The sequence below is a fragment of the Lissotriton vulgaris genome, chromosome 9 (genome assembly GCF_964263255.1).
Source record: "Lissotriton vulgaris chromosome 9, aLisVul1.2, whole genome shotgun sequence".
NCBI classification, from domain to species: domain Eukaryota; kingdom Metazoa; phylum Chordata; class Amphibia; order Caudata; family Salamandridae; genus Lissotriton; species Lissotriton vulgaris.
The window spans coordinates 1035352082-1035378496 of NC_141697.1; the positions used below are offsets into that span (position 1 = coordinate 1035352082).

Below are 26415 nucleotides of genomic sequence, written 5' to 3' on the forward strand. Positions count from 1 at the left end.
ACTGGTAAAAGGTAGGTACACACTACGCAATCCCAACCACCTTAGGCATATAGCACGCAGGTACACATAAGCTCGCTAGCATAAACTATACCAGGCAAAACAACCTCCTATGCATAAAACAAAGTTAGAGGTATCACAGGCATAAAGGCATTGCACATTACGCATAAATCACATTAGGCATCATGTAACGATCAACATAACCACAAATAACCAGTTGCCTTGCGCAGCATCACAGTAGGTACTGAACCCAGGCCAACTGGCCTATCGTGGGGCTCAAATGCGCTTAGTCAGGAATGTCCGGGCTACAAGCTGCAAATGCAGCAATGTGCAGTGCACACCCTAAACGTTGCAGTGCCCACTAAGTGCTGGGCAGTGGTGGAAAGGAATCTGAGTACCAGCATGCCTCCTGAGCCCTCTCTCTTGGCTCTTCAATCAGCAAAATGGCCCCAAGCACTTGTGGGAGCCACGTGGGTTCCAAAAAAAATATGCCCCAAACTACGTTGGAGCCATGGGGCTCTGAATCATCAAGAAATGCCCCCGTGGTTTTGGGAGCCACGTGGGCTCTGAATCAGAAATGCCCCCAAATCACGTTGGAGCCACTGGCTCCAATTACCACAATGCGCGTTGGAGCCTCGGGGGCTCTAAGTACAAAGAAACGCCCCACTAAGCAGAGGAGCGACCCGCCTCGAGACGCGCGCACTCACCAGCTTCTTCGTCCTGCAGCGGTGTTGCGGGGCCCTCCTCACATCACGGGAGCCCCGTGCACCAGCCGGATCCCTCGGGCAGAGTGGAGCGCTCCAATCGAGCTTCCGCTCCTCACTGGGCCACAGGAGAGCTCCCGCTCCTCACTGGGCCACAGGAGAGCTCCCGCTCCTCGGGGCTCTCTCACCACACTTCCTGGCGCCCCCTCCTCTACCAGGGCACAGGAGTACGGGGTAGGCTCCCGTCTGCTCCGGCTTCTTTTGGGTCACATCGCCAGCCCCACCCCTGTCTTCGCCGAGACTGCCTGGCTTCCTGGGGCGGTGAGTTCGGGCGCAATACGGGGTAGGCTCCCGTTTGAATTAACATATAAAGCGGGGTGGGCACCCACTAGGAGCTACAAAACAAAAATCGGCTAGGGCATTAAAAAATTGGCAAATATGCGGGGTGGGCACCCGCGCCGAAATCGGCAAATTGCAGGGTAGGCACCTGCTCGATACTGGTACAATCCCATGGGGATCCCCACGCCGGGGGTTCCCTCTAAAAAAACGATTGCCGCCGTGCTGCAGCCCACAATCAGAAGCGCTACTCCTTATGACAGAAAAAGGGATCTCCAGGTATCAGGAAGTAAAGCGCTTCTTTATGCCAAACAGATTTAGCTCTTCCCAGGCGCTTAAAGGCACAGTCCAGGGGAATTCTGTCAGCAGGCAGGCGGGGCAAAGGCTGGACCCAGGGGCCAGCTCACATGGCCCTCCAGCAGGGAGGCAGTCCCCAGTGGTGGTCCTCCTGACACCCAGCAGCAGCAGCCAGCCCCCTCAAGTTAGGTCACAGAGAGAACAACTTGCATGGGGTCACAGCACCTTCTTATCCACATTATACCTTTGTCTTAGGCTGTAGGGCAGGGGGAGAACCAGACGCAGCTGGTTCTGGAGCACTTTGTCGTGCTCAGCCCCTCTCCCCATTCACAGGACAGGCTAGGGACATCAGTCGCACCACAGGGGTGCGACTGTGGTGCGACACCCCTGTCAGCACCTATTCAGGTCCCAGGTGCACTCCTCCCTCCCATCAACATGCAGGTCTCTCCATTCACCACCGGGGCAGACCCATCCTGACTCCTGGAGCCAGGCACAACAGACAGCTCCAGCCAATCACAAGCCAGGCAGTCAATTCACATTTACTACACAAACATGCCAACTTCTAGAAGTGGCACTTCCACACCAGACACATTAAATCTGCGCACATCATCATGCAGCATTTAATCTCACGAGTTTGCACATACCAAACTTGCCCCTGCACTCCCTACACATCAGGAACTACCATGAACACATACATTCCCCATACGTTCCTACGGGAGGGCAGGCCAATCTCACAACATGCACTCAGAGTGCGCACACACTTTACACTGGGACACAGTGTTAAAGTGTGCAGAAGCAAAAAACAACCAACACTAAGTCACATTTAAAAGCAAAAAGTTTAGGGGTGAACCTGCCAAAAGGGCCATGTTTCATCTCCTACTTCCAAATTGAAAGGAACTGTATCGTCTGTACTTGCGGTTTGCACTGATTTTTGCAGGGCGGAAAATCTCCCACCGCTATAAATCAGCATGAGCAGCGTGACGTGTCAATTTACACCCGCACTGCAACCTCTACGGAATCTCTCAGAGTTTTCATGGAGCTACACACAATTCCGCAGAGTGTAATTTTATGAATTACACCCTACCCTACATATTTGTAGTTTTCACCTAGTTTAGAAAAGTGATCGAAACTTATTTGCATTTGAATTATTCTGTTAAATATTAATGAAAGAATTACATTATGCATATGTTTTTAAATGTTTAACAAATTATAAACATGCTACAGAACTAACACCATTTTTTAAGATGTATTAAAAACGCTACAGTAAAAAGGTTATATTTATTTTTTATCATGTATGAAAAATTGCAAAACCTTACATATAGAATTAGCACACCCCTTATAATTTTTTTTTATTGACACAAGTATTTTTCATTTTCAAAAGTTAATGAAGGGATTATCATAAAATTCTATTTCTTTTTGAATTATGCTTACATGTTTCATCATAATATATACATATATATTTTTTAAAGGAAAAGTGTTCCATAAAAAAAACCTACCCAAATCCACCATTTGGTGCTCGTACAGTCCCTCCTGCAGGGGTCCTGTATTGAAATTGCAGCAGTCTCGCCTTCCTTGTTTGAAGGACTCCAAAGGACCCCACTCAGTGCTAAGCTTTCAAGAAATGTATTGTGGCAACATGTTTCAACCTGAAAAGGTATTCTCAGGTTGAAGCGTGCGTGCTTTGAGGCTCCCCGCGGTCTCCAACAATCTGGCTATACCCCAGGGGATGGAGTCCCTGGGGCAATTTTGGTTTCGGGAAGGGGGGGCCACGCTGAGCAATGGAGAGAGCGTTTGTTAGAACATTAAGAATAGGAAAAAATTAACATAAAGAATGAGAGCAATGGGACATGTGGTGAGAGGACATTGAGGGGAAAATATTTGAGAGCATTGTAAGAAACACAAATGCTTTCTAAGGGCAAACAGCAAGGAGCAGACCAAGCTGTCATACGGATTGCTAATTTAGAAGTAAAACCCAAAAAAAAAAAAAAACATTCCTCCGTGATGGAATATATGAAGATAAGTGAAGAATAGATAAGAAAAAGTATATGTATGGATCACCTGAATCAATTTAAGGATTCATTTATGAGGGGTAAAAACAAAGGGTTCATACATGTTATAACCATATCTACATTGAAGAAATTCAAGCTGTATGTGAAAATTACAAACCAAACATAGAGCCAGACATATCAAAGGGTTTTACCCATTCTGTATCTCTGGGAAAATGTGTTCATACATATGGCCCACAGTGTCATCCTACATCGGTAATTTTATTATGATAAGCAAAAACTAATAACCTGCTGGTATAAAGGGAGGGGTTTAAATCAAGTGGTGGCACCAGTGATAGCACATAATACACTCTCTCTCTTTCTTTGTCATGTGGGTATTGTCCTGCTGCTTAACTATATTATACAAGTGTATAAAAAGGAGTTGACGCGGTGTTCTTCAACTGCGTGCACTGCATCAAGAGCATCTAACATCACACTTTATCCCTCCTTCCTTATTCATGTTCTCCTTGCATACGGGTATGATCACCCATTAGGATGTATATTGCAAAACTTTATTTCCTCTCACTCCCTCGTTTTGGTTTCGAGCTATTGAAAGTGATAGCCCTGGTTGATAGTGCTGTCATTTAAACCCCGACCTAAAAACAAATTGTTATCATGATCTTTGTATCCCAAACAGTGCATTTCGGTATGTGCTGACTTTTGGTGTAGTTTTCTGCTGCGCCATTGAGGTTGGCACTCGCTGTATGAATATTCTAGAGAAGTACATTACAAATAACGGAATACACATATACAGCCCGATTCATCATCGGCATGTTTTGCGAGTCTGTAATAGTGAATAATAAGGAATCGCTATTACAGACTCGCAAAACGGGATTCATGTAGGAATCGCAAAATAAATTGCGATTCCTACACATTCCTTATTTGCGATTAGCAATTTGCTAATCGCAAATAAGGATGCAATTTCAAGGGTGCTAGGGGTGTCCAAAGGACACCCTGTAGCACCCCTGAAATGTAATTTACATTGGTGTTGCGCACACACATGCCCAAAGGACATGTGTGTGCAACATGCAAATTTGAAAAATGCATTTAAAAGCATTTTTCTACGTTTTCGCTATTTACCACAAGGTTTGACCTCAAGGTAAATTGCGGCCTGAAATTGCGATTTCGCAATTTAAAAATGGTTAATGAATTGCATTTAAGGAATCTCAAATAGAGATTTCTTAAATGTAATTCCTCGCAATTTAGCGAATTCGCAATTACCGATTTTTGCATTTGGGATGATGAATCCCAAATGCAAAAATTGCGCTCGCAAAGGGCCAGATTCTCAGAATCTGGCCCTTTGTGAGCCGATTTTTCAATGATGAATCTACCTTATAGTCAGTAAATAGAACTTTGATATAAAAGTAATGCTTCAGACAATATCTGCGGAATGGCCAAGCTAAGACTGTCTTCAATCAGCTTAGTTTGACTGCTTTAGGTCAGACACATACATTTATTTTCTGCTTCATCTTTCTTTTGCTTTCACAGGTATGGCTGGATGCTGGAACACAGATATTCTTCTCATATGCCATATGTTTAGGATGCTTGACAGCTCTTGGAAGTTACAACCGCTACAACAACAACTGCTATCGGTGAGCTCTTTAACATCTTGCATTAAGCATTTCTCAATTATCTATTTCACATGATTCATATTGGCAATTTTCTTTGGGCTAATAATAATTCACATTTGTAATATAATAATAATCCACATTTGTAAAGTGCGAACAATCACCCGCCTGGGGGCCGTCGGGAAGATTAAGCAAACTGTTGCCCAGAGTCACATGCCACTGGCACCGGGGATCGAACCCTGATCCCCAGATTCCGGAGTCAGTCGCCCTGGCCGCGGCGCTGCACCTCTTCCTCCTCCTGATGCATTTTAAGAGCTCGCATTTGGACTATTGAAAGAGACAAGCCACATGGAGAAATCAGTAGTTTCAATTCTAGCTTACAGTTGAAAGAAAGATGGTACACGTGCCAGAATACTACTCTTGTATTACAACCCTTTCCATAAATGTACCAAACAATAACAAAATCCGACAAGATCTGGAGAAATCGAACCCATTTATTATAAATACTTAAACATTTTTAGCTGTCAAGTTTTGAGGTTCTCACAACCCATGCTCTAGGTATTAAGTGCTGTCAGGATGTAGGAGCACTGTGCCAAAAGGCTACTAATATGAAGCTCATCTCTGCATTTATATATTTTGCTCATTTTGTTCTCCGTGCTGCTTATTCTTGTTCCCAACTCTCCGCCAAATGTATTTTCTTTGACTGCTCTTGCAATTGTCTCATCCTCCTTGACTACAGGAGCCGCTCCATGACCTCCTAATTGGCAAGCTGCCCCATTATTCACCCAACCCCCAGAAGAAGCCCATCACTTCTGCCATCTTCACCGTGTTGTCCCTATGAGTTATTTTTTTGCAGCTGCCTCTGCCCACCTAGCAAGCCACTATCACAAGCAATGTCTAGATGCTGCCTCCAAACCCAAGCACCTCAGCACATTTTTTTTCTAAACCCTTTCTGTTTCCTCCACAGTTGTCTGCTCCCTTCTTGAGTACTCCTTGGGCCTCATTTATGAGGCCGCGAGTCACTTTTATGCCGCCGGTGCGTCACTTTTTGTGACGCAGCGTAGAAAATGCGCCTTGTTGCACCATATTTACAAAGTGACGCATCTAGGTAGATGCGTCACTTTGTAAACCCCTGCGCCACATTATACCTGCGCCAGGTATAATGTATGCAAGGGGGGGCGTATTGACGCAAGGAAGGGTCGTAGAAGTGACGAAGTGAAATCTATGAGATTTCACTGCGTCACTTTTAGGACACCACTGCGTCAAAATCTTGCGCCTGCCTCACAGCCGGCGTAAGACTGATGCAGGCCCTTTCACATGGGGCTTGCCCCTTGTGAAAGGACGCATTGCTGGAGTTGAGTCACTTTTGTGACACACTCCAGCAATGCGTCACTTTTGCGCTTACAGACACGTCAGAAATACTGACCTATCTGTAACTCCTTGCGACATGATGCGTCATACATTAAATATGACGCATCAGGAATGTCGCAAGGAGGGCGCACTGAGAAGTGACGCATCGCTGCTTTCTCGCAGCAATGCGTCATTTCTCATAAATGAGGCCCCCTATGTTTTTGCCTCCAAGAAGAAGAAGCAAGTTTTGTACTGTCCTCTCCTTAATCGGTATCCTCTTTTTCTGGTGCACCCCCACCCACACCGGCAGTCTGCATCTTCCTCATCAATCTCATATCTCTCTCTCTCAAACAGTTTCTTGCCCCTTAAAAGTAGAGATACTTTTTTGCAAGTTCCAAATTATTTACTTTGTTTTGACTTTGCTTAGAAGTCATTGTTCTGACTGCACGCCATAAAAAAATGGTCTCCGCCGTGTATTTGTCTTATTTTCACAGTAGTCTAAATAAGTTCATTGTTTTTTTCTCGAGCGTTTACTCCATAGTACAAACAGTGTGGGTAAGTGAAGGGCATGTAAGACCCTTAACTGTAAGTTGGCATAAAGTCCAATTGCCATTGTATGTTTCATACCCACTCATTGAGTTTGAACTCTGCAACTTTGACATCATCTGTAGGTTGAGCTCAGCCAAAGAAGTGTCAAGCTCACAACAAATGATTTTCTTGCAAATGTCCCTTCCAGGCTTACCGACTCCATACCAATGGATGACATCTTAATATAATGATAGCAATACGGACAGGAATTTCTTTAACCCCTCCCCTGCTGATGACGGAACCGCTTCGTCATCAGCTACGGTTGGGCTGTGTTGATGACGGAGCGGTTCCGTCATGGCCCGGCCGCCGCGCCTTCGCGGCGCGTTCTATTAGGAGGGCAGGGCCATGACGGAACCGCTCCGTCACGAGCACAGCTCAACCGCGGCTGGTGACGGAGCGGTTTTGTCACCAGCATGCGGCCGCCGCGCGGCTGCCCCGCCCCATTAGCGATGCGGCGGAATAGCCGCCGCAGCGAAAGGGTTAAAGAGGACTGAGCTGAGTTGTAGAATACTGAGTTCAAGTGTGAGAGGGATTCTTAACCTTCTTTACATTCGTTTTAGATCAGAAAGGACTAAGTGAGATTTTCAGGGCCACTATGCACAACGCCACATCATAGAGATGTACGGGAATCTATGGATAATCAGTTTATAATGACATGCTCAAAACATGCTAGTTACTATTTTAGAACCCTGACCTGACCCACTGGCATTTAGGTATTTTAAAAAATGGTGTGGATCTTTACTCGGAGGAAGACTTCTCGGGCTCTTCACAAAGGTAACTTATATGTGTGAGTAATTTACACGTGCAATTTTACTTTTACACATTTGAGTAACTTTTTTACTTATAGCTATTCACAGAATTCGAGTATACAGTTACTAAAAAGTGTAGACTTACACATCCCTAACCTCTGAAAAAGGGGGTGGGGCCACATTTACAAGTGTAAGGTAAGCTCTAGGAAAATATTGGTCCAGGCTCTTATCACCTGTTGCCTGGATTAAGCCAATGAGTTACTTCTTAGCAAACTTCAAATGGTTCAAAACACCATAGCTAACCTAGTCTGTAGACTTCCTGCTGGCACCCCTTCTACTCCTACTCTGAGAGCTGTGCTCTGGCTTCCAGTTAAAAAACATTCTCTGTTTAAATTTTTATGTCTTATCCATAAATGTCTTGTGGGAAATGGTCTGTCTTACCTCCAGGCCATACTGTCATGGTATCACCCCACTAGAAATCTGAGATCCATGGACAAAGCCTTTCTAAAACCTCACCTCATTCGAACCTCAAAACTGTAGCTCCTTTTCCTAGCTGGTCCCCCACTACTGGAACAGTCTCGCACATCACATTCATTTTGTTCTGACTTTGGAAACTTGAACAAAATGCTGTAAACATGGTTCGTCTGTTAAGTTGCCTTTTCTCTGCTTAAGTCTGCCTAGCACCAGGTTACCTATTTAGGAGTGAGTCATTTTGTGCTTTACAAATGATGGTAACATAACGATTTACGGTACAACTGCCAAAAAGAAACAGTAGTAAGTCCAAAACCAAACTTGGCCAACCACTTATACTGCAACACAATCCCATTGAGCATAATGGTGAAAGGGAGTTAAAATAAAACCTCATAGAACATTGTTAACATAAATTATTTAAAATTGTCTAAGATATGAATAAATATTATTTAATGTTAACAATTTATAAAATCAAAACATATGTAACATTTAATCATAAAATAGTTTGATAAAATAAAATTTAAAGTAAAAAGAAAATCCAACCACAATATTTTCACCCCCTAATTTCAGGCACGACTCAAAATGTAATTTAAAGTCCTTGCAAGCACACATGAAACATCATTAATTGAGGACGTTTAACATATTAAAGCTATTTATTAACAACCCCTCGATAGCTGCAGCATGGGCAAAAGTTTAATATAATAGGATTTTAATAGCTGGAATGGGGTGGACATATTAGACCCTGTTTCCATAAAGAGAGGTCTAGTGTAGGGTATATTTTAGTTCAATGAACCTTCATCATGTTTTAAGAATGGTATGATTTATTACCAAAACAAACTGTAACAGATACAGGTGAAACTTCCATTTCTTTCATTAAAATGCATAGGGGTTATTATGACCCTATTGAATTGGACTTTCATTACAATCTGTTGTATTACCATGTACATTAGATGACAAACGATAATTGAGCATGCCTTCAATATAGGATATGATCTACATATCAAGCAAAAACATAAAATAAATCACATATTATAATAGTATTAGCTATAGGACATTAATGCATTATTCAATGTGGAAGGGAGTAGCATGGTGATGAGCATGATTAGCAGCCAGATCTGAATGGTCCTGGTTAACAAATTGATCCATCATCCAGAGACGAATAGGATATCAAATACGCCCCAGTCTCAATCTATGTGGTACATTCTCGACCAAAAGTCATCTTCAGAATGCTAATGTTCAGAAATTTACACCACCAATTAAAGGGATCACAGATCAAGCTAGATAACCAAAACCGTGCAACCACCAGCCTAGCAAAAGCAATAGCAAAAAAGTACAGACAGGTACGATGAGAAGGGATGGCCGGCGAGTGCCCAGGAATAATGAATTTCGGCTCAGCCGCCACACTGAAGTTCAAAATACTATTAATTTTACCCAAAACAAAGCTTCAATGCACAAACAAGACTGGACAAGCCAGCCCCCTCCCATCCACACCGGAAGCAGCAGTCACCCGCCTAAACCTTCACAGCATAAAGATGATGTGTGATGTATTAGAAATCGTTAACACATCTAAAATGGTGCTCCTTAACCCGTGCGATGTTAAAAACCATTTGCACTTAAACTTTACTACAGCTGATCTCAGCTGCAGTAACATCTTTATTAAGGGCTCAGCTCCATTTTATAGCCCTGCTCTGGAGTGGATCCTCCATCTGAAGCCTGGCATGCCGATCAATTAGTTTATACAATAAGCAATATATGTCTCTTTACTGGCGCCTTTGTCCAACAAGACGGTTTGTGAACACTGTAACACATTGTCGTCAAGACTAGACATAAAATGTTGAACCTGGGGATACCTATAAAAGCTGGTACCAGGGAGAGAGTACCATTGCTACAGATCCTCAAAAGAAAAAAGGACCCTGCCCTCAAAAACGTGACCCAGGATGAATAATTTTGCCTTCTCCCAGTTCTCATGATAGCAATCATGGACACAGGAGGGAAAGTTATGGTTATAACTCAGATAAGTTAGCAGATTAAAGGGGATAAGCTCACTGAATATTTTCTTCAGAGAGCACCAGAGATAGTGAAAAACTTAAAAAGTCTTAAATCAGGTCCGTTTGAAATACATAGTGTTAATTGGGGAGGCAAGATGGCGGTTTGTCACTAACCGCAATGCACACACAGCACCAGAGCTCCGTATAATGATCAGATGAAAACTGCCCCATGTCGCCCAAAATCTGGTTTAAACCTCAGTCAGCTCGACGACAATGCTGTGGGAGTGTCAGAAGGCAAGCAGTTCTGACCCCAAGCACCTAACATCTCTATACACCCTGATCGGATGGGCTGTCCTTAAACTTTTATTGACTTTACCACCTCAATATTATAGCGAGTCGGACCTCCCCACGTATTGTACAGACTCTGCTGAAGAAACTACGATCACAGAAACGCCCCTGAAAATAGCCGCAGCCCCTATGTCTGCCGTAGCGCGAGCTAGAGCTGCCAGAGCGGCGCTCCGAGAGAATACAGAGCGCCAGGTTCAGAGCAATGTAGGAAAGGCTCAGACACCTGCCAGGAAGGAGAAGGAGAAGAAGGAGATGACCCCTCCTGATGCAGCAGACACCAACTCACCGAGGCAGGACGCCTTGTCAGAAGGCAAGAAACTCAGCAAGAAGGACACAGCAGGCTCCATCGGTCCCGCCGGCACTACCGTGGTTGATCTCTGGCGGAGGAGTCGCGGAGCACTTCCGGAGCGGGAGAAGCAGCGCCAGACCAGCACCAGCACCATCCCCAAGCGATGCTACAGAGACTGCAGAGACTGCTGCTGCTGCTAGCAAGACCATACTAGGAGAGGGAGAGCCTGAAGGTGAAGCGGGTGCAAGTAAAGGGACAAAAGGCCCCTCTGCCTTGGCTCCATCACCACCTACGACAGAAGCAGCACAAGCGCCAACAATAAACGTGAGTACTATGGGGACAAAAATCAAGCCTTGCCTTAGTAATCCTAGTATAATCCCTGATCCATGCAATGAGTTTGTAGAAAACATCGCTCAGTTGGTGGAAACAAATGTGTCTAAACTCGCCAATCTCGCCTTGAATGGGGGTCAGGCTCAAGATATGCTGGAGGTGCAAAATCCATTTCACCCACTTTTGGCGGCCAAGCTTTGCAAGATGAAATTTCAGAGGTGAATAGTGACCATATGCTAGCCTGCGCATGCACTGGGAAGGGACAGGGTAACATCGACCAGCACTTGGCAAGGCATAGAGACCTGAGTAATGGGGATATTGAGCATCACCCCGATGCGGACAAAGAGGCAAGTGATTTCTTCTCCTTCTCTGATGAAGCAGGGGCAGAAGAAGATTGGATGGACGGATCCGTGTCATACCTAATGGATGAGAGCAATAGTAGCAATGGAGAGAGTGCGGAGATTAGTACCATCAAGTCCAAGCCCGCTCTAAAACCTAAAAAGAAGCAACATTGTCGAGGGGACCTGGCTTGGGACTATTCGCTCACCGACCAACTTACTTCCTCCACATGCAATACCAACACTGCTCAGCAGCCTGCGCACTCCTCGCTCGGTGGGCCCCCGCAACAACACTAGATACTGTATTACAAGCTATAGCGTCCCATCGCGAGGAAACCGCACAAGACGATCGGAGGGCACAAGCAGCACTGTGCAAGGTACAAGGGGTTGTATGCAAGCTTACAGAGACCTGTAGCTCCTTTGGGGACAGAATTACAGAGATTGAATCCAGGGTGCTTTCTACCAAAAATAAACATGAAACAAACCAGAAGGGAATCGAGTCCCATGAATCAGAGCTGGGGGACGTCAGGTGGGAGCTAGAGGACTTCGAAAACCGCCAACGAAGGAACAATCTTCGCATACTTGGCATTCCCGAAGCGGCAGAAGGTGATGATATCCGCTCTTTTGTTGCTAACCTTTTCAGAGATTCTATGCCTAAACTATCAACCTGGGATTGGGACAACGAGATCCAACAAGTGCATCGTATGCCCTTTAAGTTGCCAGCCAGACCTGGGACCTATCTACGGGCAATTTTGGTACATTTCGGTAACTTCCTGCTTCGACAAGCAATCTTTGAGAAAGCGAGGCCAGAGTCTAAACGCACCAGTAAAGGTATTTCCTATTTTGACTTTTGCCATGCTACAGTGGAAAGAAGGTGGAGGCTACACATGTTAATTAAGCCTTTTAAAGAAAAGAAAGCACAAGCATATCTGAACAATCCAGCACGGCTTAAAATTATCTATGGAGGTCAAACGAAGTTTTTTCTTTCAGAGAGTAAAGCTAAAGAGTATTTGGACGAACTAAAATGAACTAGCCGCAACCTTAGTACGCCTACAAAAAAAAAAGGGGGAAAGAAAATGGCTAAAATGTGATACATTTAATTGCCTATTTCTAATCCAGTATATATACTAGACTTAAAACCTTGGGTCAAGGTTAATGGTTTTTTTGATGCGATGTTGTGTGATGGGCTTACTGGGCGATGTGGGGGATATAGGCTTTAACTGATTTCGGGCTTCCGTTGTTTTTTTTTCTCTTTTTGTTAATTTTTTTTGTTTTTCACAACAATTACAGGTCAGTACTTTTTCTGTGAATTTATAATAGTGAGGTCTACTGTTTGTGCTCTATTGCTGTGCTGCATCACCATCATCCCAGACTCTAATGGAGTCTGTATGCCTTATTTTTGGGGGCATTGGGCGGGGGGAGGTGGGGTTCGTCGGGGGGGAGTGTGTGGGGGTGGGAAGCATCAAAAAAGGAAAAAAATAGAACCAGAAATAAGACAGGAGTCATCAATATCCTTGGGTTTTTACTAATCCGGGAAAATATACTAATAAAATCCGAGGCAGAAGAAGAAGGTCATGGAACACAACTAAGATCAAATGTACAGATATACACTGAGTCAATAAACATGTTCCTATGGGGAAATTAACAATACAAACTTGGAATGTCACAGGTCTTCTTGATAGGGACAAACGACAGCGCCTGAGTGCAATAATCTTCCAAAATCCTGTAGATATTGTCTACCTCCAAGAGACCCATCTGCCTTGGGACAAAAGAGAGCTCTTAAAAATTAGGGGATATAATCTATTATCAGGCACTACCCAAACCTATAATACCAGGGGGTAGCAATACTAACGAAAACCTTCCTAGGCCAAGTAACCCGTAAGTTAGCAGATCCTCAGGGCGATTTGTCATCATAAAGCTGGCTCTGGGTATTACTGTATGTTCAGTTTATGGATCCAATCAAGATGACCCCACGGTCTTTGAAAAACTCGAGCTTGAACTCGCATCTTGGCCGGGCCCACTCATTTGCTGTGGCAATCTAAACATTTAGCTTGGACCCAAATTGAGTAGTCAGACACAACTAAAATACATCAGCCTCAAACCGGGAGTTTTTAAGGCTATCAGCCGGCTTTGAGATAGTTTGGGCCTGGTCAACATTTGGGGTAAGAAAAATCATCCAGATCCTGGGTTCACTTATTTCTCCTGCCCCCACAGCAAATATGTTAGAATCGATTATATATTCACAACAACTGATCTCTCTAACCAAGCTACAATCTCTACTTCACCCCCGCAAAACTATACGTATGGGGTAAAAGAGAAAACGATGATTGTCCCAGATGTCTATCCGGCCCAGCAACGCTTATGCATATGTTTAGCGAATGTAATGAATTAACTTTAATTAAAAGAATGATGCTCGGCTTTGACAGTACACTTGATCTAAGAGCGGAGGAGGAAGCAATGTTATTCATAGGTACTGCTGTGTATAGAATCATATTGGCAGCACGCTGGAAAGACGCAGACCCACCGAGCTTCCAAATGTGGTTTGCTCGCCTTCTGGGGGCATTTAATCAGGATTGTGCCATCTATGCCACTAGGGGAAGAAAAGCCGCTAGGAGGGGCAACGCGATCTGGCTCCCCATAACGAATTAGATTATAGGGATTAAGCCTCTTGTGTCATAGTCAGTATGAAATGTGTCTTTTCTTCCTTCTCTGTCTTTTTTCTTTTTTCCTTTTCTTTTCCCTGTTATTCAAACGTAATGTTTTTTATGCATATAAGTTTTGAGATTGCGATTCTTCAATAAACTGTGAATTTATATATGAATTCTTTTTTTATATATAACCATATAATCTAATGTAACCATGAAATATCTTTTGTTGTATGACTTCTGTCTTATCTGGATCTGAAATAAAAAAAAATAAAAAATGAAATACATAGTGTTTAAGCATGGGCGGAAAATCCAGGCCGCTCGCGGATTTCGCAGATTTTTGGTAAATTTGCAATCCGTGAGATTCGCGAATTTCCTGCAAAATCCGCGAGCGGAACGGATTGGGTCAAAAGTTCAAGCTGACTTTTGTAACTCTTTTAGAATTGCGCCGGCAAGCTGCCAGAGCCATTCTAAAATAGTTGCAAAAGTCAGCTTCAACAGGAAGCTCTAATAGATAAAGTAAAGCAGGTGCTGCTCAAATTCAGTTACACAATCATTAATCACCCCAAGCTTGGGGTGATTAATGATTGTGTAACTCAATTTGACCTTCAACTGGAGCACCTGCTTTACTTTATCTATTAGTGCTTCCTGTTGAAGCTATTTCTAGCTATTTTAGAATGGCGTTGGCAGCTTGCCGGCGCCATTCTAAGTGGGGCTGAGGGCAGAAGGGCACAAAAGTGTGACAAAGGACAGAAGGGGACAAAAAATGAGTGGGGCAATCGGCATAAGGGCACAGAAATGAGTGGTACAGAGGGCAGATGGGCATAAAAAACGACAGGGTGGCAGTGATTAAGCAGGCAAAAAAAAAACCCCGCGAAATTGCAAAGCGCCTCACGAACACCCGCGAACACGCAAAGCGCCTCGCGAAACCCCGCAAACACGCAAAATAAAAAAATCCGCAAATTTCCAAATTTTGCGGATTGCCAATTCGCAAAACTGCAAATTCATGAATTGCGAATTTGCAAAATTCGCCCATGCTTAATAGTCTTGATAATCCCATTACCTAGAGCTACTGAGTCCCCTAAGGGCATAAAGTCAGCAAACATACCCACTTGTTACCACATTCTCCATCCCAGAACCAGGCAAAGTTGAGCAAAAAAAGAAGCAAAAAAGTAAAAGCGCAACATTGGAAGAGAAACCCTGCCATCCTCCTTGGGTTTTTGACGAAGCTGAAACTTGGAAAGTGTTTTTCGATAGCACCAGATAAACATCTGCCAAACAACCTCCACCCTACTGAAAAAGACGCCTGGCAAGAAGATGGGAAAGCATCAAAAAGACCCATCCCAGAATCAGGCAAAGTTGAGCAAAAAAAGAAGCAGAAAAGTAAAAGCGCAAGGTTGGAAGAGAAACCCTGCCATCCTCCTTGGGTTGTTGAAGAAGCTGAAACTTAGAAAGTGGTTTTTGATAGCACCAGATAAACCTCTGACAAAGAGCCTCCATCCTACTAAAAAAGACGCCTGCCAAGAAGATGCGGAAGCAGCGAAAAAAAACAGAAAGATGCTGCTGGAGGACAATCCATCAAACCTAAATGAAAATGATTCCATTTAAAAAAATGTTTGCCCAATGTTGATACATCATCCCAAAGTTATCATCCAGAATATTCCCCATCTGAAGTGATAGGGTAACACCTAAATGGATGACCAACTGTACCCACCTTTTATCAGAGCCAGGAGGAGTGGTATTAGATAAGAACTGCATCTTGTCGAAGTTGATCTTATAACCGGATACTTGCCGGAATACTTTGGCCTTAGGTACATCCACCTCCAAGCCTTTAAACGGGGTGGGAGTAAGGACACATAAATCATCAGCACACGCCAGAACCTTTACCTCAAAATGAAGCACTCTGAAAGGCCAGATCTCCTCAGCCATCCTCAGAAATTGAATACAAGGCTCTATAAATAAGGCAAATAGCTAAGGAGAAGGGGGTAACCCCTGCTGGGTGCCTCTAGAGATGGTAAAGGTATTGGAAAGCGAGCCAGTGCGGGGAATCATTGCTTTCAACCAGCTATAGAGATGTCAAACTCTGGAGATAACTCAGAATCTAAACCAGTGGTCTCCATGACCCCCCCGGAGGCTATCTTCAAAGCCATTATAGCTGTGTTAACATGAGATGTTGTGTCATGACCGCGAGTAAATCTATGTTGTTTAACGTCTTCGAGGCTTAGTGTGGGAAGATGGTGCTTGTGTGCAGCTTGGTGCGATCTGAGGTTCAAGATACTACTGTGGCCACTAATGGCTATAGGTTGATTTTTCCTTCATTCCCCAATTGGTGGCTGATTAGGGCTGGAATTACCTGGCAGTGGCCTCGGGGTCATTGCCTACAGTGTGATGATTTTTCGGTGTCTCAGCATCCTGGGCTCTGTGCCTCTCCAGCTCCTGTTCTGCTGCAATGTTCTTCAGACACCGCCTCTTCTGCCCCAAGAACTGTGGTCCACAGCAAGGACAATGGAGGGCTCCCTTGCTTTAAGGTAGTGTAGGAACAATAAAGCAGAGCTTCCCTGCAGAAAGTCAATGTTTGGTGCGGGTTTCAGAGGTGTTTGTGCTAGAGGAGGGGGACAGCCTGGAAGGAAGTGGCCCCTTTGCCCCTCTGGCCCCATGGGACTCACCTCAGCAGGTCGCCTTGGCTGGCAAAACCTGTCAGTTATTGGATACAGAGGGGCAGGATTATGGGGTTCAGTCTTTGCAGTTCCTTTCACACCCTTCATCAATGTAGGTTGGGGGGCTGGTTCTAGCTGGATTGATAGGAGAAGGCCAAGAGGCCTTCTACTTCCTCTCAGATTGGTCCAACAATGATAAGAAGAACGAGGAGGAGATCAAAGAGGATCAAACTGTTAAACTAGCTGTCAATGCGATGCTCAAGATCGTAAGGGGCTTGAACAGTCCTTAGGGCAGACCTCTAGTAGTCTTGATATCCCAACTTCTGGGCATGGGGGGCTGGCCACTGCTCAAGTACAGGACTTTGTTTCTGTGGCCATGGAGCAAGGTATAAGGAATCCCACTCACCCACTGGACAGAGGAGAAGAGTTAACATGAGATCCTGAAAGGACAGAGCAGACACCAACTACTAGCTCCCCACATTCTATGGTCCCTTACATTACATCATCAACGGTCGATCGGCAGAACTTCTCTGACAAGGACCAAAGGTCTGACCCCCATTCCAGTTGGGGACTATGCAACAAGAGGCCAAAGATTCACCTACTCTGTGTTCCATATCACAGCTTCTTCTGCATCACAGGGAAGACTTTGGAAAGACTCATTGGCATTGAAAGTGGCTCATATGAAAACCAAAGTTCTATGCATGATGTCAAAGCACAAGGACATAATACAATCCTGACTTGGTGCAGTGGAGGTTTCTCAGGAGGTCCTCTGAAAGGAAGTGCAGGATAATAGCTTAGCGATAGTTCAACACGATAATCAATTGACCACTCTATCATCCTCGGTTGAAGACCTGGAAATTCGGTCCTGTAGAAGTAATCTGAGGGTTCTTAGGGACCCTGAAAGTGAGGAGGGTGATGACCCAAGTGGCTTTGTAATCCACCTGTTCAGAGATGCCTTTCCTGCCCTCAAAAACTGGTATTTCAACTGTTTGATACAGAGGGCACATCAATTTCCTTTTAGACCTCCTAAGAATCCATCTCGCTTTCCTCGAGCTATCCTTGTGTACATTGGAAGCTTTACTCTTCTTCATGAGATCTGTTGTGTTGCAACCCTTAAGACACTTGCTAAAGCCTTTGTGATTGATTTCATTGTGCGTCCTGACTTCTATCATCAGACGGTGGTGAGGCGCTTGCAGCTTTGAAAACATAGTCTGGCCCTACTCAAGCTGGGGGCCATCGCCCCTCTTATAAAGCCGGCAACTTTGCAGATACTAATGGAGGCCCAGACCTTCTGTTTCTAGGAAGGATTGATAACTTAGTGGCTGTCAGTTGGCTCAGTTGCTAGGGGCTTCTGTTAAAAGCATATTTTCCTCCTAACATTGGCTCATCTTGTTTCTCCCTTTCCTTTTTTTTTTAATTATTAGTCCTCATACGCCAACAAGGAAATTTTTCAGAGTTTGTTGTTCCAACCACCCCTGTAATTGTAACAGGGGGATTCCTTCTTAAACACTGAAGATCCTTTTGGATGCTCTTTTGACACCCTATGTGTACCTCACGGTACTACAAATGTATATTCAGCTCAGTTCTTCCAACTTTCCAGACCCTTGAACTGATCTGAGGGTGATTCATTATACAAAAGGCATAATCATTGGACAAAGCCGTTCATAGACTATCCAACCAGTTAATACATGGAATCCAAAAATGCTTCTTTTTCTTCCAAGCTACCTCATCCAATTTAAGTGTGTACCTGATTGCTCTGATCCAATCTAAATATAGTGGTGCTGTAGCACTCATCCACAGTTTGCATATTTCTCTTCGAGCCAAAATGATTAGATAAAGAGATAACTTATTAATATCTTGAGGAACTTCCTCATAATTAGAAACAATTCCAAAAAAACTAATGATACACTAACCTGTATATCAAAATTGAAGAGCGCTTTCATACCTTCTGCTATTTCAGACCAAAAATTCATTAGTACAGGGCACGTCAAAAACATATGGAGGTCATCTGCCTTTTTCTGGTTACACTTTGGCCAGCAAGGAATGGGCCCCTTAGAAAATGTTGCCAACTTGGCTGGAGACCAATGCCCTCTATGGAGAGAAAACAAGTGATTTTGCTTTAAATTGGCAGGTGATACTGTAACATGTAATAAATCAAAAGATACTTGCCATAGATTTTTCAAGTCGCCATCCGGAACTTGATCCCTCCAAAGTTGTACCGGGAGACCAAACTCTCCATCTTCTCTTTCCATAATTGTCCAATAAAAAACAGATGTTGTTATTTTCCTTGTTTTCCTCAATAGGAGTTTCTCCAGAGTTGAAGTAGCTCCAATGTCCACTGTCATAGCCTGGGCCCAACTTCTGATTTGTAGATATTTGAATTTAGATAAATTGTTATGCGTGAGATTTGAGATCTCCTCCCAGATCAAAAGAACCCCTTCCGGCATTACTTGGCCCCAAGAATTGATATTTGCTGTCCGAAGTGGGATGGATAATGAGTCTTTGGCCCATTCAGGAGACCCTGGTGAGTCCCAAATTGGAGCCATCGCGGAATAATATGAGATGTTTAGCACCCATCTTATCTGGCCCACACTTACGCCATGTCTCTAAGAACCTTTAAGCGCACTTTCTTAAAAAAACGCGAATCTCCAAATTTAAACAAAAATCCCTGTGTGCCCCCCTGGATCTCAGGTAACATAGTTTGAAACATAAAATCTGTTTCAGTCCCTGATGGAGAATCAAATAGCCTTATTCCTGCCTTAACTAGTAGAGTCCAGGCATATATTCTTAGATCTGGGGCGCATAGCCCTCCTTTAGCTTTCCTTCTACGAAGCTTCTTCCATGCAATTCTGATGCCTTTAGAAGCCCAAATAAATGAGTTCCATTTAGCTTGAATCTTACTTAATCTGGATTCCTTAAAAGCGAGTGGAATGTTTTGAAAGATGAAAATTAATTTAGGTAGCAGCATCATTTTAACAATGTTCACTCTTCCAATTAAGGTCAAAGGAAGAAGTGACCAACTTTTTAAAGATTCTGTAATTTCCCTCTCGATTTTAACAAAATTTTTCTCAGCTAATTGCTGAATATCCTGCGTAATTTGGACTCCCAAATATCTAATTTCATGTTTTAAAATTGGAATTGGAGATAGAGATGGTATGTTCCAGCACATGCATTCTGATTTAGACTGATTAATTTGGTACCCAGAGATTTTGCCGAACTGCTCTGCTGTGCTATAGATAAGAGGAATTGCCTTGGTGGGGTCTGATGTATATAACATCAAATCATCCGCATATAAGGAGACTTTTTTCTCCCAATTATTATATTTAAATGGTATGATATGCTGGTCTTGTCTAATATTTTCAGCGAATGATTCGATGTAAAGATCGAAAAGCAGGGGTGAAAGCGGACACCCCTGTCTTGTGCCTCTTTTGATTTTTATCGGTGAAGATAAACTACCATTTATTAATAATCTGGCTGATGGAGCCTGGTAGAATGCAGCTATTGAACCACAAAATTTCCTACCCAAATTAGTTCTTTCTAGTACTTTAGCAAGAAATTTCCAATTTACGCGGTCAAAAGCCTTAGTGGCATCTAATGTAATAACCGCCAGTGGAGTTTTGTGAAGAGAAGCAACATCGATTGCACCAACTAAAGTTTGTGTGAGGTCTTGTATAGAGTGTCCTCTAATGAATCCCTTTTAATCAAGATGTAAAAGACTACCAGCTACCCCATTCAGTCTCCCTGCCAATATTTTTGCCATAAGCTTATAGTCTGAATTGAGCAGAGAGATTGGTCAATATGAATCACACTGTGATAACGGCTTCAATGGTTTATGGATAAGAACTACTATAGCTTTGTTCCAAGAAGAAGGGACTTTACCGCCTCCCTCAAATATAAATGTAAAGAGCTTCTGAAGAACTGGTGTAATTACCGGAGCTAAACTTTTGTAGATCTCAGAAGGCAGTCCATCCGGACCCGGAACCTTGCTTCTTTTAGCTGAGTCTATTGCCATAGCTATTTCAGTCAAACTAATTCCTCTATTTAAATTCTCAGATGTCTGATCATCTAAACTGCGAACCTGATATTGATTAAGCCATATCTGAATTGATTCTTGGTGCTGAACTAAATCCTCTTTATATACTTTTTCAAAGTGTTGGAAAAAAGCCTGTTCAATATCGGTCCTGTTCTCTGAAATTACATCAGTATTAGACAACTGAACCCCTTTAATAGTATTCCTCTTCTGGTTTTTGTTTGTCTTCCAGGCTAAGAGCTTACAGCTAGCTTCGCTGTATTCAAAATGGGCCAGAGAACTAGCCTGCCATCTTTTCCTCAGTCATTCATCTAATACCTCCTCCAGTTGGAATTTACAAGCTATCAAATCTTCTTTAATATTAGCTCCTGCTGCTGCAATAGGGTCTAATAAATCCCGTTCTAAAATCTTAATTTTAGACTCAATCTGCGAAATCTGCGCCATGTATGCTTTATGTTTCGTGAATTGAGCTGCCAGTAATCGCCCTCTCAAAAAAGCTTTATATGTGTCCCAAACAACAGGTAGTGTGGCTGTACCCATATTAACTTTGAAAAACTCATCTGATTCAACAAGCAGCTTCTCTGTTACCTCTTCCTCCAAAAGAATGCTCCTATCTATAGTCCATCTTTTGACGCACTGTAAACCAGACAGCCTAAGAACTATAGAGACAGCAGAATGGTCTGAGATATGCGCTCCTAAATGTTTTACCTCCTCCACCTGTTCACATAGCTGTTGTGCAATTAAGAAGAAATCTAATCTAGATCTATGTCGCAATTTCTTATTGTGAAAAGTGAATTCTCTTTTTGTCCCTGAGTTCTTCCTCCATATATCAATCCAACCGAACTGGTTGATTGCGTTTAATAATAATGATCTAGTTTTGGGGTTATGGGAGAGCTTAAGTTTTTATGATTTATCCAATTGTGGATCAAGTACTAAATTAAAGTCCCCTGCAAAAATCACAGGGTCCAAATCGCCAAATAAGATACTTAGTCGTTCGTACTTAGTAAATATAAATATAAAATGTCGCAGGACAGAATAGCTTTGTCGGCTAATATCAAGATTATGACATGGAATGTAAATGGTTTAAGGGTCAAACGCAGGAGAGAGAGGATACTCCAATATCTAAAAGATGCACCTGAACACATTTTTATTTTACAAGAGACACATTCCACGGAACAAGAGTTAAGAGATATGTGTGCAAAAAAAAAATGAATTCAACATGTGATAACCACTTCGCAGCAAACCTCAAACAAAGGGGTAGCTATATTGATTAAATCGAATCTCGAGATTTTGTTGTTAGACTCAAGAGCTGATAAAAAAGGGAAATGGGTCATAGCAAAAGTAAAATATAATTCACATAAATATACAATAGTAGGATATTATGGTCCGAATTTAGATGTTATGCTCCCTCTTAAAGAACTCTTGGTCGAGCTTTTGAATTTCTCCCTTTCCTTTTTGCTTTCTCTCCTTTCTCTTAGTAAATGGGGATCTCTCACCTCCCCAATTACTTCTTGGACTTCCTTCCTGCAAATATCATCAAGGCCAACTGTCTCCACTTCGGACTAATGTGGTGCTCAATAATCAGTACTTGGCACAAATGGGACCCCTCAATGAATAGGCAATTTGTCTATGAGTTGAGCTTTCAACTAGCAGTATGTTCGAGGGACAGTACGTAGAATGTTAGCTGTATCCATGGCAGCTGGCAACAATAGGGACCCGGGCCAGCAACTGCACATTCTGTGTGGAACATCAATGGGATTAAGTCACTGTATACGAGGGAGGGTCATTTTATTGGTTCAGGATAGTATTTGACTAAGTGTCAGATGACCGATATGAAGGGCGTTGGCTCCTGGTGATGATCCAGAAGGACCAGATGTGTCTGACCATCTTTGTAGTCTATGGCCCGAATATGGATGATCTGGGGCTTTAGAGTTATTGTTAAATGAGCTCCATCCATGGACACCACCTTGTATTGTTTGTGGTCATTTCAATGTGGCATTATGCCCCCTTAGGAATTCTTCATTTCAGACTCGGCCTCTGGGATCAACCGGCTCCAGCATGATTCATTAGTGCAAATCTATACTTAGGAGGGTTTTACATCAGCTCATTTTTTCATATGCCCTGGTAGACCTATGGCACCTTAAACTGCCCAAGGAACTAGCATTTATGTACGATTCAGCCCCACATAAATCTCTTTCATGGATTGACATGTTCTTAAATAGCAGTATGATGGTGTCAGGTTCGGATGTATGACGTAACAACGCATGTTATTACAACGCGTTCTGTTAGGTCGCAGTCTTTACAACGACTGCATGTTACCACGCTAGGCCTTTACAACGCAAGTCTTTACATCGACTTGCGCTAGGTGGCGTGCTAACATTAAAAAAGGGTAATTTACTATTCCAACTCCAGTCCACTTATCAGTAGGGAAGGTGTTGGGATAGTAAACGACACCATTTTTTAATGTTGGCACGCCATCTAGCGCAAGTCGATGTAAAGACTTGCGTTGTAATGGTATAGCGTTGTTACATGCGGTCGTTGTAACGACCGCGATGTAACAGCATTGCGGTGTAATAACCGCGTTGTGAAGGATGTTTCCCATCAGGTTCTAAGGTGTTACTTCATCCCTGGATCATCTCTGATCATAATTCATTATCCCTGTTTATGAAATCTTCTGGGATCATCCAAGCACCGGGGTTCGGTTTTGGACCTTTGAGTGAGTCACTAGCTCCCAATGCCCCTCCCTCCTCCCAGGACCTAATTAATGGAGGCCGAAGCATGACCCCATTGAGCAGGCCTTAGGCCCAGTTCTCCCGTGCTGCTGCACCGCTCTGCTTTGGCCCTGTTTTTCTGAGTGCTTTCTCCTGGTTTTGCCTTGTTTTGTACTGCTTTCTCCTTCCTTGTCCACATTTTCTGAGTGCTTATTTCTGGTTTTTCCTAATTTTTCATTGCTTTCTCCACGGAGCAGCAAGCAACTCCAGCCCCTTGAGACCCTCATGGGTGATAGGCCCACTTTATAAATCCTGATTGATTGAGTGATTGATTGAGTGTAAGCTTTTATTGGATGCAGGTTATTTAGACTTTATGACAACCTTCGGTGGTTGGGATGCTTGTAAGGCTTCGTGCCATAGTCAGACGTTGCAGATCTCGGCCCATCAGCGAAAGCGGCTATAACAGTGTAAGTCAAGGCACTGCAGACACTTGGTTGGTTAGAGTCCAATCTGAGTGATAGTATTATTTCTGGGGACAGGCCACGGTCTGAGATTATGCTTGAGAGATCTATGGTGTTATGGACAACACTCAGAAAGCAGATTCTGTACAGAGTGGGTAAAAATGATTGGCTCAGGCAGTTGTTCAACTTCAAAAATAGCAAGGATATGGGGTTGACTCTTGCATTTAGAAAAAAGGAAAAGTCAACTACTAATCTTTTTCAGAGGATCATGGATGAGAAGGGTTGGTTGGAAGCCGCCTTTAGGTACGTTTTTGGGTGGTTCTATCAAACCCTTTATCAGCAGACTGTTTCATGTACTGAGAAAAAATTTCAGTTCACTGGGCAGTATTTTTAACATCAACTATGGAAGAAAAGTTGGGGCTGAAGTCCCCAATAACGATATTGGAAGTGGAAGCTGCAATTGGTACCCTAGCTACAGGTAAGGCCATGGGCCCTAACAGATAACGGTAGAAGTTTATGCTACCTTCATTCATATTCTTGCTCTGATCCTTAGGGATCTTTTCAATTCTTTTGAAGACTCTGGTCAGGCTCTGGAATCTTGGGGTGAGACCAACATTGCCACTTTCCCTAAAAAAGAGAAAGATCCCACATTATGTGGTTCATACCATCTGATTTCTTTAATTAACGCAGACTCGAAGATTTATACATGAATTCTAGCTAATCGGTTGTCTGCTATTACAAAATAAAGCTTTTTGACAGGTGGAAAACTCTGCTTCTAAATATTAATAAGTCACTCCTAAGTATACCTTGTTGCCCATAAGGTAGAGTGCCTGATATTTAAAAGTTGAACATGTGTGGAATTAAAAATTGTATGTTCTTCCAGGGACTGGACCCCATAAGCTATTTTCGCTGGCAGGACTTTAACCGAATCTTAGAACAGGCAAAACTACACATTTTAAACTTGAATCTGCCAATGTTGGCACACAATTGTTAGAATAGTGATTCAAAGACTATTTTTCATATTTATTAAAAGACAAATTCATTGATAAGAACTTTCATAATATTTAGGAAAAGTAACTTTTAGAAGTTACCTTTTCCCTGTTTAAAGCTCTTGGATTTGCATTTGCTCTCAAGAAGCTGCCCAGCATGCTCTTGGCCTAGGATGAGGTTTCAAAACTAACTCCAGAGTAGAAACAATGGCATGGGTGTGGGGAGGTGTTTTTCTGCCCTCGCAGGAAAACCTGTAGGGTGGACACAAGAACTTCATACATTTTTAAAGTGACCAGCACCTTCATTATAAATGTGAGGTGAGAACTGGAGAAACAACACTTTGACCCCCTACTCAGGCTGGCACCAAACGCAGTGGGAGGGTGGCTGCTCCCAGAACTGAGTTTGAGTGACCACAGAGGGGGTGACTGTCTATTTCTGGCACCACACCTCAGGCTTGGCACAAAAGCGCTGCACAAGGGAGTAAGGGCTGGGGCACTGTTGGATTTTTTTCAATAGTAGAAACAGGAACTGTTGAAAAAGTACGCTTGGTTGACTCTGGGAGCATTTTTCCCAAGGGTTAAAGAGTGTCCAAAAGTCCTCCCCGTACCCTGACTAGTTCATACCATTAATGTCTCACCAAAGGCATACTCCTCAGAACACTTTCTGTATCTGTTAAAGATCAGAGAAGGACTGGTCCTGAAAGGAATCCTGAAGGACTGTCTTGAACGCAGGACAAAGAAGTATATACCAGGATTCAGTTGACTGACCTCCTGTGTGGCTACAGGAATACAACAAGCTGCAAGAGGCTTTTTCATGAAGTGACCAGTTGAATAGTACCAGCAGGGAATGGACTGGACCTTGCTTGTGGCCTCTGCTTGAGTGAGTCCTGGTCCCTGAGTGCTATCCCTGAGGTCCTGGGAGCATTCATGCTTACCCAGAATAGGTGCTCTAGGGACCCAAAAATATTAGGACTCATTACATTTTTAGACTTCCAAGATGTCCAGAGCCATCACAGGGGTCTTGCAGTAAAGGTGTCAAATTTCAATGCGTCGTCCTCGGACACAGGCTTAGGAACCCCATTGGAGGATTTTGAATTCCATATGATTTAGTAAGTCAGAAGGTACAATCTTTGACCCAAACAATCCCACTTTGGGCACCCGATGCATGCTCCATCTCTGTTTGCCTGAAATGATGCCTAGATCATGGTTTACCACTTCTCTAGACTATCCTTGGCACTTAGTGATTTTTTGACCCTATTTTTACTTAAACATTCAAAATGCATACCTCTGGGTCCTCTAATAGAATTTTTTTCATTTTGGATGTCATTTTCAAACTTAGTAGATTAGAATTAGCTCTTCTGTATCTCCATGTCTCTTCATTCTTCAAAAGTTGTACTAGCTGGGCAGGACAGGGGAAGATGATATTTGGTCATAAAACTAATGAACTTTGATAATCCAATCTTAGCTTTGGAAGTAGCATATGAATTACACCCCACCGCATAGAGCAGGATCTCAATGAGATAT

The 26415-nt window shown here is 43.2% G+C and overlaps 1 protein-coding gene across 1 annotated transcript in view; it reads left to right on the top strand.

Moving 5' to 3' along the window:
- SLC6A11 (solute carrier family 6 member 11) overlaps window positions 1-26415 on the top strand; it is a 726232-nt gene that overhangs the window by 597314 nt on the left and 102503 nt on the right. Inside the window, exon 8 of the mRNA XM_086938949.1 lies at window positions 4868-4971. Coding sequence (XP_086795075.1) covers window positions 4868-4971 — 104 coding nt within the window. The remainder of the gene's footprint in view (window positions 1-4867; window positions 4972-26415) is intronic.